This window comes from Phoca vitulina, unplaced genomic scaffold (genome assembly GCF_004348235.1).
Source record: "Phoca vitulina isolate PV1807 unplaced genomic scaffold, GSC_HSeal_1.0 scaffold8, whole genome shotgun sequence".
Taxonomy (NCBI): domain Eukaryota; kingdom Metazoa; phylum Chordata; class Mammalia; order Carnivora; family Phocidae; genus Phoca; species Phoca vitulina.
In genome coordinates, this window is record NW_022589711.1 from 58,562,916 (window position 1) to 58,578,891 (window position 15,976).

The 15,976-nt window shown below is 48.7% G+C and overlaps 1 protein-coding gene across 1 annotated transcript; it reads left to right on the top strand.

Moving 5' to 3' along the window:
* The first annotated feature begins 2,903 nt into the window (after positions 1–2,903).
* On the top strand, positions 2,904–4,651 carry MAGEF1 (MAGE family member F1). Its single transcript, XM_032406184.1, has one exon. It carries the CDS (start codon positions 3,153–3,155, stop codon positions 4,122–4,124), a length of 972 nt encoding a protein of 323 aa, XP_032262075.1. The 5' UTR covers positions 2,904–3,152; the 3' UTR covers positions 4,125–4,651.
* Positions 4,652–15,976: the final 11,325 nt, after the last annotated feature.

Sequence of the window (15,976 nt, forward strand, 5' to 3'; positions counted from 1 at the left end):
TTCCAAAGTCTGCTGGTCCTGTATAAGGTAGGCAGGATCAGAACGGTAAAAACGATTGTCTAGGTCCCTTCCGGTAGAACACTGTAGCATCCAGGGATTGGCAAATGGTAAAAACAAAGTCATTCACCTTTTATGCCGCCCCCCCACCTCTTATACCCAAAGGCCTATTCATTTAGTATTTTAAAAATCTTTTAAAAATAATTTTGAGGTATAATTTATATATTGTGAGATGCATAGATATTAAGGGTACAGTTTGACACGTTTTGACGAATACCTACACCCAAATCAAGACACAGAACATTTCAGCACTCCCAGAAAGTTCCTACATACCCCTTTCCAGTCAACCCCACTCCAGACCGCCACTGTTCTAATTTCTATCACCATAGATTAGTTTAACCTGTCTTGAACATCCAATTAAATGGAATCCTATTGTACGTAATCTTTTGTATCTTTCTTCTTTCACTCAACATAATGTCTGCCAGACTCATCCATGTTGTATCAGTAGTTCCTTTTTTTTTGATGTGTAGTATTACATTATTCATTCAGTTTCTAAAATCCAGTCATATTACTGCAAATTTGTCCCTCAAAATTCTTTCCATTCAGTGTATCTCTTGTATGCTCATTCCCATGCATCTATCTCCTGCATATCTTCTTGACAATGCTTGGATTGAGAGAATACGTAAATGAACTCTTTTATCTCTAGCATGTCCTTCTAGGTAGGAGCGATTCTCTCTACCTTCAGGAGAAACCGATAACCAGGCAGTCCAGCATGAGTACGTGAAGACAGTCATGAGTACAGTCTTCAGAAGAGAGAGCTCTAGGTTCTCGTCTCCAGTCCGGCTCTTAACAGATGATTGGTTTGAGGCAGGTGATTTCTGTAACTATTTCCCCATTGGTAAAATGAGGGTAAAAATACCTTCTTAATAGGGATTTGTGAGGATGAAATTATATTGTACACAGGATGTTTGGCACTATGAAAACTAGTAACAGCCTCAAGCTAGACCGTAATAAACATCCTTCTGCTTCATTCACACACTTGCAGTTTTTCTAAATCAGATACTTATGGGTATACATTTTCAGAGGTTTTTAAAGTGAAGAGCTCATGATTACATCTAGAAAAATCTGACTGTCAGATATTTACTTAAAATAAATGTTATTTCCTGTCAAAAAAAAAAAAGCCTTTCGTCATTTATTCAGTGACAATTATATACTGAGTGCTGACTCTGAGGGGTTCTTCAAGAGTTAAAGACATAGCCTTAGCTTTTAGGATGTTTGGTTTTGGAGGGTAATAAGATAAGCACAAAAATAATTATAATACAAAGCAGAGTATGGTCAATAATAATAATTAACATCTATTAATATCGTGGTTAAGAGCATGGTCTTTTGAGTCATACTATAGGGTTCAAATCTGTCATGTGATGTTGAGGAAGTTACTTAACCTCTTTCTGTGTTACTTCACTTATAAAATGGGGTAATAATACCACTTATCTAGCAGGGCTGTTATGACTAGATGAGTTAATACATGTAAACACTTAGCACAGTATCAGCACATTAAAAATATACAATAAAATAACAGCTAACATTTATTGAACACTCAATATGTGCTGAGCACTGCGTTAAATACTTTATATGCATTACTTCCTAATCTCCATAATGTTGTTACTGCTATTATATCCATTTTACTGAAAAGGTAACTGAGGGGCAGGGAATTTAGGTAACTTGCCCAAGATTACATAGCGAGCAAATAGCAAATGCCATAGGAAAGACAGATCTATAAAATGGGGATGATGATAACAGTACCTCAATGAGAATTAAACAAACTAATATTTGAAAAGTGTTAGAACAGAGCCTAGGATATAATAAGGGCTATATAAGTGGATGCTAAATAAATGTAAATTGCTATGGTGATTCAGAGATGGCAGTAAATAACTTCCATGCATGGAGATTAAGGAAGGCTTTGGAATAGTGACATTTAAGCTGAGCCCTGAAATAAAAGAGAGAGAGCGAGAGAGAAAGGGAGGGAGGGAGGGAGGGAGGGAGGAAGGAAGGGAAGAAGGGAGGGAGGGAGGAAAAAGGAGGGTGGGAGAGAAAGTGAGGAGAGAGGAAAGAACTGGGGGTATGCAAAAAGATAAAAAGTAATGGGAGTAGTTGCGTTTGATTAGGTCAAAGAATCTCCCCTTTCCTCCAATCAGTCAGTATTTCTGCCAGCTGTATTTTCCTTTCACCCCTGTAGAATCTGCTATCGTTGCCACCTCATCCTACATTTTACAATATTTATGGAGAGCCTGTAGGTGCCAGGCACTGTTCTAGGCGCTGGGGATACACCAATGAACAAGACAAACCAAGTCTCAGTTCCTATTCTGCACTATAAAAAGACTCCAAGCTGGATTCCTAGCTTTTGGTCGTCCCTACTTCCAAACCATCCTCCACATTGCCATCAGAGAGACTGTAAAGATAGAGATCTGGTCCGGACGCTCCCTTGCTTAAACTCCCAGTAGTAGCTTCCCATCATGTTTAGAATAAATTTCAATCTCCCTAGTATCCTGTGCAAAGTTCTTCCCTGATTGGCCCTCACAGCCCTATCTCCCTGCACTCTGCACTTGAGCCAGTAAAATCACTCAAAATCCCAGATACACACACTTAAAATAAGCATTTGCTGAAAAGACGTGGCTAGAACGCCATCCCTATTTCAACATTGTCCATGGAAACATTTTCCATTCTGCATGCCCTGGACGAGAAAGCACTGATTACCTTCCTCCAGCTCTGGAGCCTAAAAGGCAGCGCTGAGGGCACACCTCCCACCGCCCCTGCGTGCAAACCCAAACCCGTAGGGAGCCGGAAGGGGCGGGGCTTCGCGCGGCCCCGGGGCCACCATCTTGGCTGAGCTGGCCGGAAGTGGCCCGGCGAACCGGCGCGCGGGTGCACACTGAGGCTGCGCCGGGGCGGCGCACAGGTCTTCGGCGCCGGCGGCGTTGCGGCAAGGGTCCCGAGTCTTCTGCAGTGCAGCCCGGCATCCCGAAAGCCCTCTCTGACCTCTCTCCTGGTCCTCCTCCCGCTGCCGCAGGCTCTGTCTCCCCCCTCCGCCGGGATTTGCGCAGCGGCTTGCACACCCCTTGGCCCGTGTACGCGCTCTGCACCTGCCTGCCCGAAACATGTTGCTGAAACCCGAGAACGGGGCTCTCCCCATCCCTCAGGCCGAGGGGGAGAAGGATGGCGGCCGTGACGGTGAGACCCAGGCCCTGACCGCCTCTCAGAAAGAGGTCCCGAGCCCCCTCCTGCAAGAGACCCCCATGGAGGATCTTGGCGCCCGGAGGGAGGAGGGGGCTGCGGACTCAGCCATCACCCCAAAAGGCGCAAGGACCTTGGCAGCCAAAGCCTTGGCCCGGCGCAGGGCCTACCGCCGTCTGGATCGGACGGTGGCCGAGCTGGTGCAGTTCCTACTGGTGAAGGACAAGAAGAAGAGTCCCATCACTCGCTCCGAGATGGTGAAATACGTAATCGGAGACTTGAAGGATCTGTTCCCTGAGATCATCGCAAGGGCCGCAGAGCATCTGCGGTATGTCTTTGGTTTCGAGCTGAAACAGTTTGGCCGCAAGCACCACACTTACATCCTGATCAACAAACTAAAAGCTCTGGAGGAGGAGGAGGAGGAGGAGGATCTGGGAGGAGATGGCCCCAGATTGGGTCTCTTAATAATGATCTTGGGTCTTATCTACATGAAAGGTAATAGTGCCAGGGAGACACAGGTCTGGGAGATGCTACGTCGTTTGGGGGTACGCCCCTCAAAGTATCACTTCCTCTTCGGGTACCCAAAGAGGCTGATTATGGAAGATTTTGTGCAGCAGCGATACCTCAATTACAGGCAGGTGCCTCACACCGATCCGCCGGAATGTGAATTCTCTTGGGGTCCCCGGAGCAACCTGGAAATCAGCAAGATGAAAGTCCTGGGGTTCGTGGCCAAACTGCATAAGAAAGAACCCCAGCACTGGCCAGTGCAGTACCGTGAGGCCCTGGCAGACGAGGCTGACAGGGCCAGAGCCAAGGCCAGAGCTGAGGCCAGTATGAGAGCTAGGGCTAGGGCCAGGGCCAGGGCCAGTGATAGGGCTGGTATCTGCCCGTGGTGAGGGCTGGTGGAAAGGTGGCCAGCGGGGTCCTCGTGGTTATGAAAAAGCTACTGTCGGAGTCATAAGCAGTATCGTTGGGGGTAGGTCGTTAATTAGAAGTTGTATTTGTGTAACTAGGATTTAGGTTTTGTATCTTGCTATGTTTTGTTATATTTTACATACTGTTAAATTGGTATTTATAAATGAGATTGGTCTACTTTTTCCTGTAGGATTTTGTTGTCGTTTGGCTGGTTTTGTAAAATGGATCGAAAACTTTACATTTTTGTTTTGTGATCTTGAACAAATGACGCAGCATTGTAACGCTGTACATTAATGGTTTCAAGGAACTCAGCAGTGTGATCATCTGGTACCACGAAAAAAATAGCTGATTGGTGGCTAGCTTCCCAGTGCTTTTTGTCTATATTGTATAAAGAAAAAAGACTGACCTGTACCTCTATTTGTTAGCTATTACAGTATCTAGAGAAAAATGAAAATACAATAAATTAGAACTATACCCTGGTACACTTAATAAATTAAACATTTGCTGAGCATCTTCTTTTGTGTGGTGTTTGGGGCATTTGGGGATAGAATGCTGAACAAGATAAAAGTCCTACATTTTGGAATGGGAGATTAAGAAAATAAACCAGAAATTACAGAGCAGCGAGTTGAAGGCTGCAGAGGGACCCCTAACCCAGCTGGGCTGATTGGGTGAGGCTTGCCTGAAATTACCTTTAGTCAGACTTTGGGGATTGAGGGGGAAGGATGGGGCATGTGGAGGGGAGGGAAAGGGAAAGCAGAAGTTAGGGGTGGGAGATGGTATTGGGAATAACTGAAGGGCACAGGTGCCCCTCAATAACATGGGAAGAAGACTTGATTCATGGTGGAGCTGGAAAACACCCTACCTTTGCCAGGGCTCTTGTTCCAGAACAACTCATTCCAGTGCATAGTGATGACTGTTAGTGTTGTGGTCCCTCCATCTCCGTTCTCTCAACAGCTTTCTATCAAAGCTGTCACAAACCAAATACTGTAACAATTCAGGAACGGTGTGTCCTGTGGGTGGAGGGTACATGTGATGTCCCTTACTATCGAGAAGTTCCACTTCAAGATTTCTCCCCTGGCACTAGGCAGCCTAGGGCCCTCATCCCTGTTTCTACGTGCTGCTTTCCACCTGCCACCTCCCGTTTGGAGGAGACTAGTAAGGCATTGCTCTCATTCTTAACTAGCCATGAAGGGCCATCCACATGGCCGCTCAAGCCTCTGCAATGCCTGCCACTTTCACTCTGGGGATACATCCTGTGGAAAAGATACAGAGAATAATAGGGAAAGTGGTAACCAAACCAGAGATGGGTGTAGAGGGGGCTGTGAAGCTACCCCCCCCCCCCCCGCAGCTGCCATATACAGAAGAGCCGCTTTTCTGCACTTTACTGGCAGTTTTTTCCTGCTTTCAGCTGTGTTCAAATAACATTTCTGACTATGTTAAGGTTGGTGTGGAATACAAATAAATACTTTGGGACACAGGCTCAGGGATCCAGCAAACCAGACTGAGATCGAAACTATAAGCTTATGGGCAAAAAAGTTTACTAATGAATGAAAAGATGACTTCTGGGCAGTTTATAATTCATTAAACAAACAAATAACCGAGTGTTCACTATATGCCAAGGACTTTGCTGGGTTCCAGAGATTAACGTGGGAAGACTGGCTTTACCTGCAAAGAACAATAACAGTGATATTTTCTCGCATTTGTATTTTCTCACCAGCAGTGTGTGCACCTGAGGGTCAGATTACTTGGTGATTTGCCTAAGGTCACAAGTCCCTGGCCCCCCAGTCTAATGTGTTTCATTTTAGCACATTGTTCCCCATTCCTGGCTTCCGGTATGTTGTGTGTGATTTTAGTTCTCACAATTCCAAAACACAAGCAGGGCCTGTAGAATTATCTTCAGTTCCCATTGCAGTCCTTATGGCAGTGAAATAGCATAGAAATACGCCCCCCCTCCCCCGTTTTACCTGTACCAGATGTGACTCTGCTGAAATTTGGATGTGCTAACACCTAGCAAAGACAGGACTAATAACAGTACCACTTATTAAACATCTACTATAGACCAAAGGCATTTCCCCCCCTGCTTTTCACAACCACATTGCAAAGGAGGTACTACTAAACACCTCCATTTTGTAGATGTTCAAGACGGTAATTCTTGCCATTTATTTAATACCTAAGGGAAGCCAGCTTTTTTATGCTTTACATATCTTTTGATGATTTTTATTACAATTTTACAGGGTACATATCTGTTCCATTTTGCACTAAGCAAAGAGAGTCAGAAAAGCCGGAAAGGTCTCACAGATAGTGTATAATAAGGATTAGAACTAAAGTCTGAGTCAAAAACTTGACTTTCACTATTTTACATTTCCTTTTTTGTGGGAGTCCTTCCAGACTTGGGTCATCTGTCTCTGGACTCACGTTCTTTCTTTAAACACTGCCGTCTCTCTGGAGATACAAACAACTATTGCGTAGCCAGGCTAATTATGACAAGACGCTGGCCTGCAGGAGGGTAAAAAGGAAGCTAAAATAAAGTTGAAGAATTATCTGCGAACGGATTCCAGCTCTGCTTACTCTCTCCCCAGTGTGCTCAGAGTGCTGACTACGTGTAGAATGTGTCTCTTTGCTCAAACTCAGCATGTTTTGCCCTTTAGAGGCCATGTTGCCTCAGTCTACTTTAGTCTGTTCTCTCCGCTAAGCCTCAAATTAAGACTTCCATGCCATGGAACAATCAAATAACATTTGCGGGCCTGCGAATATGATTCCCAGCGTTGTTTGCACATGGCTCAAAGGGCTGCCAGAACTCGTACCCTTGCCTCAGCATGAAAGACCTCCCATGTCACAAATGTCATCATCGGCTTCTCAGAAGTACTAAAAGTCTGGCCTCTGGGCCCATGTGTAGAGCAGACATTGGCCAGGGCGAGGGCAAGAGATGACGAACGCCTCCTGTTGCTTATGGTCATTCACACGAGGGAGAAGAATGGCCCGGATCCCCTCTCTCGCCCTCCTTCAGGCACAAGCAGAACTAGTGTGTGTCGGGTGAAACACCGGGTGAGGAGAGCAGGGCATTGCTGTTCGGAGAGTGGGGGCAGATGGATGACTTCAAACCGTACTTATTATTATTATACGACAACTGGGAAGCAACGCCAGGAAAGGAAATTCCCTTGAAAACGGCCAATGGGAAGTTCTCAGTTCAGCCACAGCTTCCGCAGAGATCCTGACACTTACCAGGGTGGGGACTTTGGACCCACCGGAACTTGGAGAATGGGTGTTTGGAAACAGGCTCAGGTTGATTACAGCCCCAGCATGGAGCCCGCACATAATGCCCCTGAGGTGGCAGGCAGCTCATTTATAGCCCCTGTAAATCAGGCCGCAATTCACAGGCTCAATCACAGTTCCCACTTGAGATAATTATGCTCCTTGCCTTGGTCATGATGGCAACTGATGCTTGTACAAATTATTCCTCAAACCGTGCAGCCCGGCAGAGATGGTAACAATCACCTCCCAGCAGAAACACAGTGTACTGCCTAGGGAGGTTAGGTATTCTGACAAGCGTCCTAATCAAGGCCTTTTAAAAGTCATGACTATGTGACTTTGAACAAGGAATTCCAAACTCAGAAGTGTGAAACTCTAGGAAAAAGTTTAATGGGTGATTGAAGTAGTGGTCAGCTATAATCCGCAGCCCACACCACATTCTACCGACTGAATGCAATGCAGACCCCACCCAGTTCCCAAGCCAGTCATGACCGGTAACAATAACAGCCCGCATTTCCTAAGCCTTATGTGTCAGGCATGGTGCTAAGCGTGACAACTGCACTGTCTCACGCATCTGCACAACAGCCTCGGGAGGCAGGTCCTACACTGGCCAATATTACAATGCAATAGGGAAACCAGCAGGAAAGAAGAATTCCTTCCATTCTGTCAGTGCACACGTTAAATGACTTGCCCAAGCTCATGACATAGCTAGTGAGCGGCAGATATAGAACTTGAACTTAAATCTTCTGGGTTCCTATGGGCATTCCACCCTTCCGGTCTTCAGAAGGCTCTTAGGGGAGCGACCAACCTCCCTTTGGGACAATGGGGCCGAGAGAGAAGGAAAGAAAAGCTCTCATCCTGCTCATTTATACGGTAACCTAGAGCACGCAGGCTAGAGAGTAGAGGCAGTGATGAGGGAGAGGGGCACGTTGGCTTCTCTGGTTGTAGGGTTATGGGTCTTTTGTCACAAGAAGGGAGAGGAGCCCATTTTTGAGCAAAGACACCTCTAAGCAGCAGCTCTGTGGTCCCAGCAGTGAGGGAATTCGTGCAAGGGAAGCAGCAGCCTCAGCCTGAGAATATTCAGGAGCCCTACTGGGTGTCGAACACGGTGAGGGACAGCCACATTACCTGAACCAGGGGGACAGAGGAGAGCTGAAATGGAAAGCTCCTGGCCCCTGGAGCAGACAAACCTGCATTCTAGTCCCACTCCCTGCTGCGTGATAGCATGCGGCTCCCGCGGAGCTACCCAACCTCTCTGAGCTTTGGTTTCCTCATCTTTAAAACAGAGAGAATGCTACCTACCTCAAAATCTGTGAAAACTGAATGAGGGGATTACAAGCGCCTACCACAGTATCTGGTACGTGGTAACTATCAGTATCATAAAATGTATTCACTCATTCAACAAATACTGTTTGAGCATCTTTTTTTTTTTATTATGTTATGTTAATCACCATACATTACATCATTAGTTTTTGATGTAGTGTTCCATGATTCATTGTTTGCGTATAACACCCAGTGCTCCGTGCAGAACGCGCCCTCTTTAATACCCATCACTAGGCTAACCCATCCCCCACCCCTCTCCCCTCTAGAACCCTCAGTCTGTTTCTCAGAGTCCATCTTCTGTACATACTAGGTAGTGAAATTACAGCAGAGAACAAAAGGGACAACAATCCTTGCGCTCCCAGAGCTTACATACTAGTATAAGGGGACAGGTAATAAAGGATAAAAGTATAACACATAGCATGGCAGGTGGAGATCTGTGTCATAGGAAGAGATGAAGCCGGACCAGGGAAAGGGTACCGGCAGGGTGTGCAATTTAAAATTGCTTGGTTGGGGCCCCTGGGTGGCTCAGTGGGTTAAGCATCTACCATCGGCTCAGGTCATGATCCCAGGGTCCTGGGATCGAGTCCCGCATCAGGCTCCCTGCTCAGCAAGGAGCCTGCTTCTCCCTCTGCCTGCCGTTCCCCCTGCTTGTACCCTCTCTCTCTCTAATAAATAAATAAAATCTTTAAAAATAAATAAATAAAATAATAAAATTGCCTGGCTAGGGAAAGCCTCACTGAGAAGTGATATCCGAGTCAAAACTGAAGGTGGTAAGCAGGGGGCCCACAAGCTGTCTGGGGGACTGCAGAAGAGGGGGTGCCGGCAGACGGCACAGCAAGTGTGAGGGCCGAGCGGGTGCTGAGAAATAGCTCCCAAAAGCAGAGTGAGCCGAGCGGCAGGGGTCAAGGAGAAGGCCATGCGTTCCTTGCCCCGAAGGAGCGGGCTCAAGGGCCTAAAACAATGAATGGATGCGAGTCTGCACCCAAGAATCGCTGTAGGAGTCTAGCAGGGGAAGAAACCACAGCGGCCTTTGGCCTTAGGCCTGGCTGAGGCTGCCTTTGGGCCCAGAAGGGGAAGGAAAGAGAAAATATTCTTTCTTCATGGCTTTTGTTTTTTTAATTACAAATGCTTGTAGTGGGACATTTGGAAAGTTCCGTAAAAATATAAAGACGAATATGAACTCTCGGGGATACTGGCACCCAGAGGCAATCATGGCTAATGGTGCAGCATGGTTTTTATATCTATCGCTAGTGTATTTCGTTTTCACCTGCTGAGGGTATAAATGATTTGTTGCTACTTTAACAATGAGTTACAATGACAGTGAGCCCCATTCCTTGCAATATTTCCCTCAAATATTTCTGGGAGCTCCCAATGGGGCATCTCCAATGATGTCACAAATTCGCCTACCCACAGCAGTCACCATGCAGGGCTCACGGAAGCCCATGAAAGGAACCTCTGCTGGAGATGCTCCTTGTGGGGTGCCCGCCCCCGCCATATCCATGACTGCTACCTCTTGTGATGCCCCCAGGATTCTAGAGAGCTGCTGCATCTTTGTAGGGGTGGACAGAGTATCTTGCTCCCCCACTCTGTGCCAAGGTATGTCCCCTGGGTCCCAAAGCAACAGTGCCAGACCCTCTCCAACCTCCTCTGGAAGCCTGCTTATCTATGCTTGCCATCTCCTGCAAGTAACTCTCCAAACTTGAGCTGAAAATAGTCAAGTCTCCTGTACAGGGACCAGTCCAGGCTTCCCCCTCCTCCGCAATTCCTCTCCTCAAACCTTAGGAGAAATAGGAACGCAAAGGCAGTCCCTCTCTTCCAAGGCATGGCTACTTACGTTGCTGAACCAGAACAGTGAACATCTGCATTCAGGCTGACAGTGACTACACGTTTTCAGGCTTATGTTGCTTTTCCCCAAAGAAAAGGCTACCCCAAACCTGAACTAAATGCTCTCCCTCTAGCAAACTGCTAGCAACTATAGTTCTCTCCTCCCCTCTTTTCCCACCTGCTCAGCATGTTGTCTTTTTTCTTTTTCTTTTTTTTTTTTTTAAGATTTTATTTATTTGTTTGAGAGAGAGAGAGTGCATGAGCTGAGGGTGGGGGCTAGAGGAAGAGGAAGAGAGAAAAAGCAGTCTCCCGGCTGAGCAGGGAGCCCGACCCTCGGCTTGATCCCAGGACCCTGGGACCATGACCTGAGCCGAAGGCAGATGCTTAACGACTGAGCCACCCAGGTGCCCCTGCTCAGAATGTTTCCAAAACCAGGAGAGTTATATAGTGTTAGGGATGGCTAGGATTTAGGCAAAATGTTGGAATGGGGAAAAGGATTGCAGGCAAGGGAAACAATTCCAGCAAAGGTAGGGTAGCAGGAGTGTGCACAGTGTCCAGGGACCAGAAGGTTGGAGCGGAGTCTGTGGAGGAGAGGAGAGGGCGCTGGGGCTGAAGGGAGCAGTGGGGGGCAGTGGCGGAGGTGGGCACCGAACACATGGTGGTGCTCTAGGAAGGTGGACTGGCTGGTCAGCAGAGAGAAGCTGGGGGCAGGGAGGCCAAGGGGGAGACCAAATAGGAGCTGATGACAGTCTGACCAGCAGGAATGGGAGTGGCAAAGGCCTGGTTGGGGGACTAACTTGAAATGATTTGATAACCGATTAGCTGTGGGAAATGCAACCGAAAGACATATGAAGCATGACTCAGCAATTTCAAGCTGGAGTGATTGGAAGAAACTGGAGTTGTTCATCAGAACAGCTGAACGCCCAGAGGGAGCTGGCTTGGGATCAAGAGATGGATATGGCTTCAGGCACATTGAGTCTCGACTCCTCAGCTGGACATCCTATGGACACTTAGAGATGGAACAGAGGAGGGACACTGAGGCTGCAGGTAGATGCTCTGAGTCAGCCTCTTAGAGCACATGGCCCAAACCATGGACTTTCTGAGTGGGAAAGTGTCTAGAGGAGGGGAACAGGAACTCGACCCACCTCTCTCCTGGCCATGTGGGAGAAAGCAAGGATCTTCAAAGTCCCAACAGATTACACAGAAATGCAGTCCTGCCCCCACAGTTGTCTTTTGGGTCCTGGTTCTGGATCCATCTTCTAGATTTACTTCTATGAATGATCTGGGGGGGCTAAGAAGAAGGTCTCGGAATGGCCAGGGGGTCACGAAACTGGGGAAAGAGAAGCTGCAGTTTGTTGCAGCTGCGTGTCAAGTAAGGGTTGGCCAAGATTCTCCGTGTGCGTTAAAAACAGAACTTCAAACAACAGAGTCACACTGCAGCTGGAAGGACTATGACAGACCCAAGCCAAGGCTTAAATGGGCCAATGCATGGGATTCCAGACTTAGTAACCTTTCTCTCCCTGCTTTCCAGTAGACCTTCTTGTTTAGAAAGGAACTTTCCTGGCAACACCACACCTTTAATCGGACCTGAGACATCTCCACAGCACAAGATATACTCCGAGGACCAGAGGTTCTCACTTGGGGAGAACCCACATGTTCAGACCTCACCCAGACACAAACATGAACTTGGCACACACACGTAGATATATCTCCTCCGACTCCATGGAAGACATGAAGAAAAAATATCACTTGGCAACTCTCATAGACCAGGCACTTTGCCTAGAGCTCTCCAGGTATTTTTACCTTTAGTTTCACAACAACTGTCAGACAAAGACATTATTTTCCCATTTCATAGAAAACTAAGGCTCAGAAAAATTAAGTATTTGGCCCAGGATCATATGCTTGGAAAATGGCAGATGGTTCCTGACCCAGGTCTGCCTGTGTACTCATGTATTCTTCCTCATTCTTCACCTATGAATGCGCAACAGACACACACACAAGCCTATCCATCCCCTCTGGATGTACAAAATCCCCATAGAACGTAAGCTCCTTGAGGGCAGGGATCTTCATTTTGCTCACTGATGTATCCCAGGCATCTGGAACAATGTCTGGCACAGAGGACACACTCAGTAAATATTTTGTGGCCACTATTAAATGAATTGAAGGAATACACACGTATATAACACTAATCTATGCACACACACACACACACACACACACACTCATTCACTCACCTTCACATGCACTTACAGACATATCAAATTCACCACCTGAAAGGAGATCCCAGGGGAGAGGGACCCAGCTCTCAGAGCTGCCCAGACCTCAGCCTCATGGGCCCACAGCTGCTCTCCCAGCCTCCTCCCTGCAGCGGGCAACTGGCTTCAGCACAGCCCACCTCCTTCTTTCCCAGCTCAGTCAAAACAAAGAATTCTTCTGAAAGATCTTTACTAAGAGAGAAAGCAGAGAAAAATAAATCAAGAAACTGCAAGCTCCTGAGTGGATGAGCTGACACAGCCAGCTTCTTATCCTAAGCCATGCCCTCCAGTCCGGCCCCGGCCTGGCTCGGCCGCTGAGGCACTCGGCTCACGGAGCCCGGGCCCTGCTTGGATGCTCTGCCAACAGCTCCGATGCTGGGCCTCAGGGAGGAGGCGGTTGGCGCAGCTGCTCAATCTGGAGGATTCTCTCTCTCTCTCCAGATACTGCTTCTTCTGCTTTCAGGGCATAGACCCTCCGCCACACTGGCCTTGAGCAAACTGCAATTTTACACCCTCCTTGCCATCTGCTGTGCCCTGGGTTTGTAAACCAGGCTGGCCCAACCCAAATTACTCAGTAGGACTTTGTCAGTCCCTTGATTAAAACCCCAACAATCCTAATTCCTTAGAGCCTCGAGGCTCTGCCTGGGGTGGCTCCTGCCCACCTCTTGGCCTCATCCCATTCTACCCCTTCACCCAGTCTCCAGTCACATTGACAGAGCTGTTCTGATGGATGTACCAGAGCCCAGGATTTCAAGGACCGACTGACCCAGATACCTCAGACGATTCCAGATCAGACCCCAGACTAGTGCATCAGCATCACCAGGGCCTCTGAATTAAAATGTAAATTCTGGGGGCCCGTGGGTGGCTCAATCGGTTGAGCATCTGACTCTTGATTTTGGCTAAGGTCCTGATCTCAGGGTCTTAAGATCAAGCCCCATGTCCGGCACCTAGCTCAGCAAGAAGTCTGCTTGAGATTCTCTCTCTCCCTTTCCCCTTCTCTTGCTCGTTCTCTCTCTCTCTCTCAAATAAATAAATAAATCTTAAAAAAAAAAAAAAAAAAAGTAAATTCTGAGCCTGCCCAAGCCCTGCTAAATCAGAATCTCTGCAGGTGAGGCCCAGAATCCAGCACTTTTAACAAGCTCCGGGGGCAATTCTCACACTCCAGAGTCCAAGAAGCACACCCCAAATCTACTAAATTCCACACCTATCCCCATGCATATATAATAATAACGAAAACATTTACTGAGCACTTACTATGTGCCAGGAGGCATTTGCATGTATCGGCCCGTTAACCCTCACACTGCTGTAAGGGACGAGTTCCCGCCTTCACACTAACGTGCCCGAGCGGACGCAGCTGTAGGTGGGGAAGACAGGACTCGAACCCACGCCCCGTGACGCCCAAGCCTGCGTGCCACCGGGGCACTCTTCTGGGACATGCACGTGCGCCGCCACACTCCCCGCGGACTCCCACACCCGCCACACGTGGGACCCGCAGCCCTCAGAGCTGCTGACGAGAGGAGACCGAGGCCAGGGTATTTTCGAAGGCTCCCGCTTTCTGTCCCGGCGCAAGGCTGGCACGCACAGACCTGAGCCGAGGGAGCCAGCAGCCACAGGGGCCGGGCCGTTGGCGAAGCGCGGCTGCAGGGCTCTGGCAGCGCCCACGGGCCCTGAGGCTCGGCCCTGCCTGCCGCAGTGCTCGTGCCCGCTACCGGCCTCAACTGCCCGGCGCCCTGGGCCCTGCGCGCCCGCCTCCGCCGCCCGGCTCCCGAGCCCCGAGCCCCGAGCCCCTGACGGGGCCCTGCTGGAATGCTGCAGCTACGGAGCAGATGTGCTCGCCGCTCTCTCCAGAAACTAGTCTTCTTAGGAATCCTGCCACGGGGGAAAGGCGGGGGGCGGGGCGGGGGGGCATTGGAAAAACAACCGAAATACCATAACGCAGGAAAGTGATCCAAATAAAAAGCAGCAACTGTGTATCTGGAAGGAATAAACTGAGAAGGAGAGGCGCAGAGTCGAGCAGCGTGGCCACGAGGCTGCCAACCTTGGCGGCCGGGGAGGGGGGGCGGGGGGGGCTGGGGGCTGGGCGACAGCCGCCAACCGGCCACAGGGCTGCTCTGGCCAGGGGCCGGGGTGTGGATGCGGGGAGAGCAGTCTGGGCTGACTCACGGGCATGAAGAGGGGATCTCAAGCAGCAGCGTCCTCCTTCCCAGGGCTCCAGGCGCTGTGTTCTTCAGTTCCCAAAGCGCCGGCATTCGAGACCTATCTAGAGGGTCCTTTTCGCCGCTCTCTGCTCCGGGCCATGGAGAGAGCCAGACCAGCCTCACTGATACTCTGCGCATGGGGAGAGAGGACTTTCTCAGGAGAGGGCTGGGATGCTCTGACAGTGGAGGAAAAGAGGTGGGAAGATGTAGTTTGAGGCCACAGAATGCAGAATCAAAACAGGCTCCCACCTGGGTCCCTCCTGATGAGCAGTGCAAATGTGGGCAACTCGCTTATCTGCACAGGGCCCAAACTGCCTCCCTGTAAAATAGGTGAATTCAAGCTTTCTCTGCACACCTCAGGGTCAAACGGGACCAATGGATGGACAAGTTATCAAGGCTTGGCTCCAGCACAGAAAGGGAGATGGTGGTATGTCACAATATCTGGAGGTGAAGAATCAGGTTTGAGACCTACTTACTAGCCAGGAGACCTTGGAGTAGACACCTAACCTCACTCTGCTTAAGAGAGACGAAGCCGAAATGAAAAGCTGTTGAAAAGCTTTTAGGGGCGCCTGAGTGGCTCAGTTGTTAAGCGTCTGCCTTCGGCTCAGGTCATGATCCCAGAGTCCTGGGATCGAGCCCCACATCGGGCTCCCTGCTCGCCGGGAAGCCTGCTTCTGCCTCTCCCACTCCCCCTGCTTGTGTTCCCTCTCTCTCTCTGTGTCTCTGTCAAATAAATAAAATCTTTAAAAAAAAAAAAAAGAAAGAAAGAAAAGAAAAGCTTTTATAAGCAGTAGCTGCTATCAACTCTCACTCCTAAGTCATGTACCAGGTACAGGACTAGTGTCCATATATTTCTGTGAGGTATTATTCCCATTCTACAGATGGGAAAACAAGGCTCAGGAAAGTTAAGGAACTTCTGAAGACCTGCAGATGCAGGACTGGAATCAAGGCTGTCTGGCTGTTGCAATGCAGTGGGCAGGGATG

Bases quoted from the DNA above. Each gene is read 5' to 3' on its own strand.
- MAGEF1 (XM_032406184.1), top strand. From the start codon at position 3,153: ATGTTGCTGAAACCCGAGAACGGGGCTCTCCCCATCCCTCAGGCCGAG.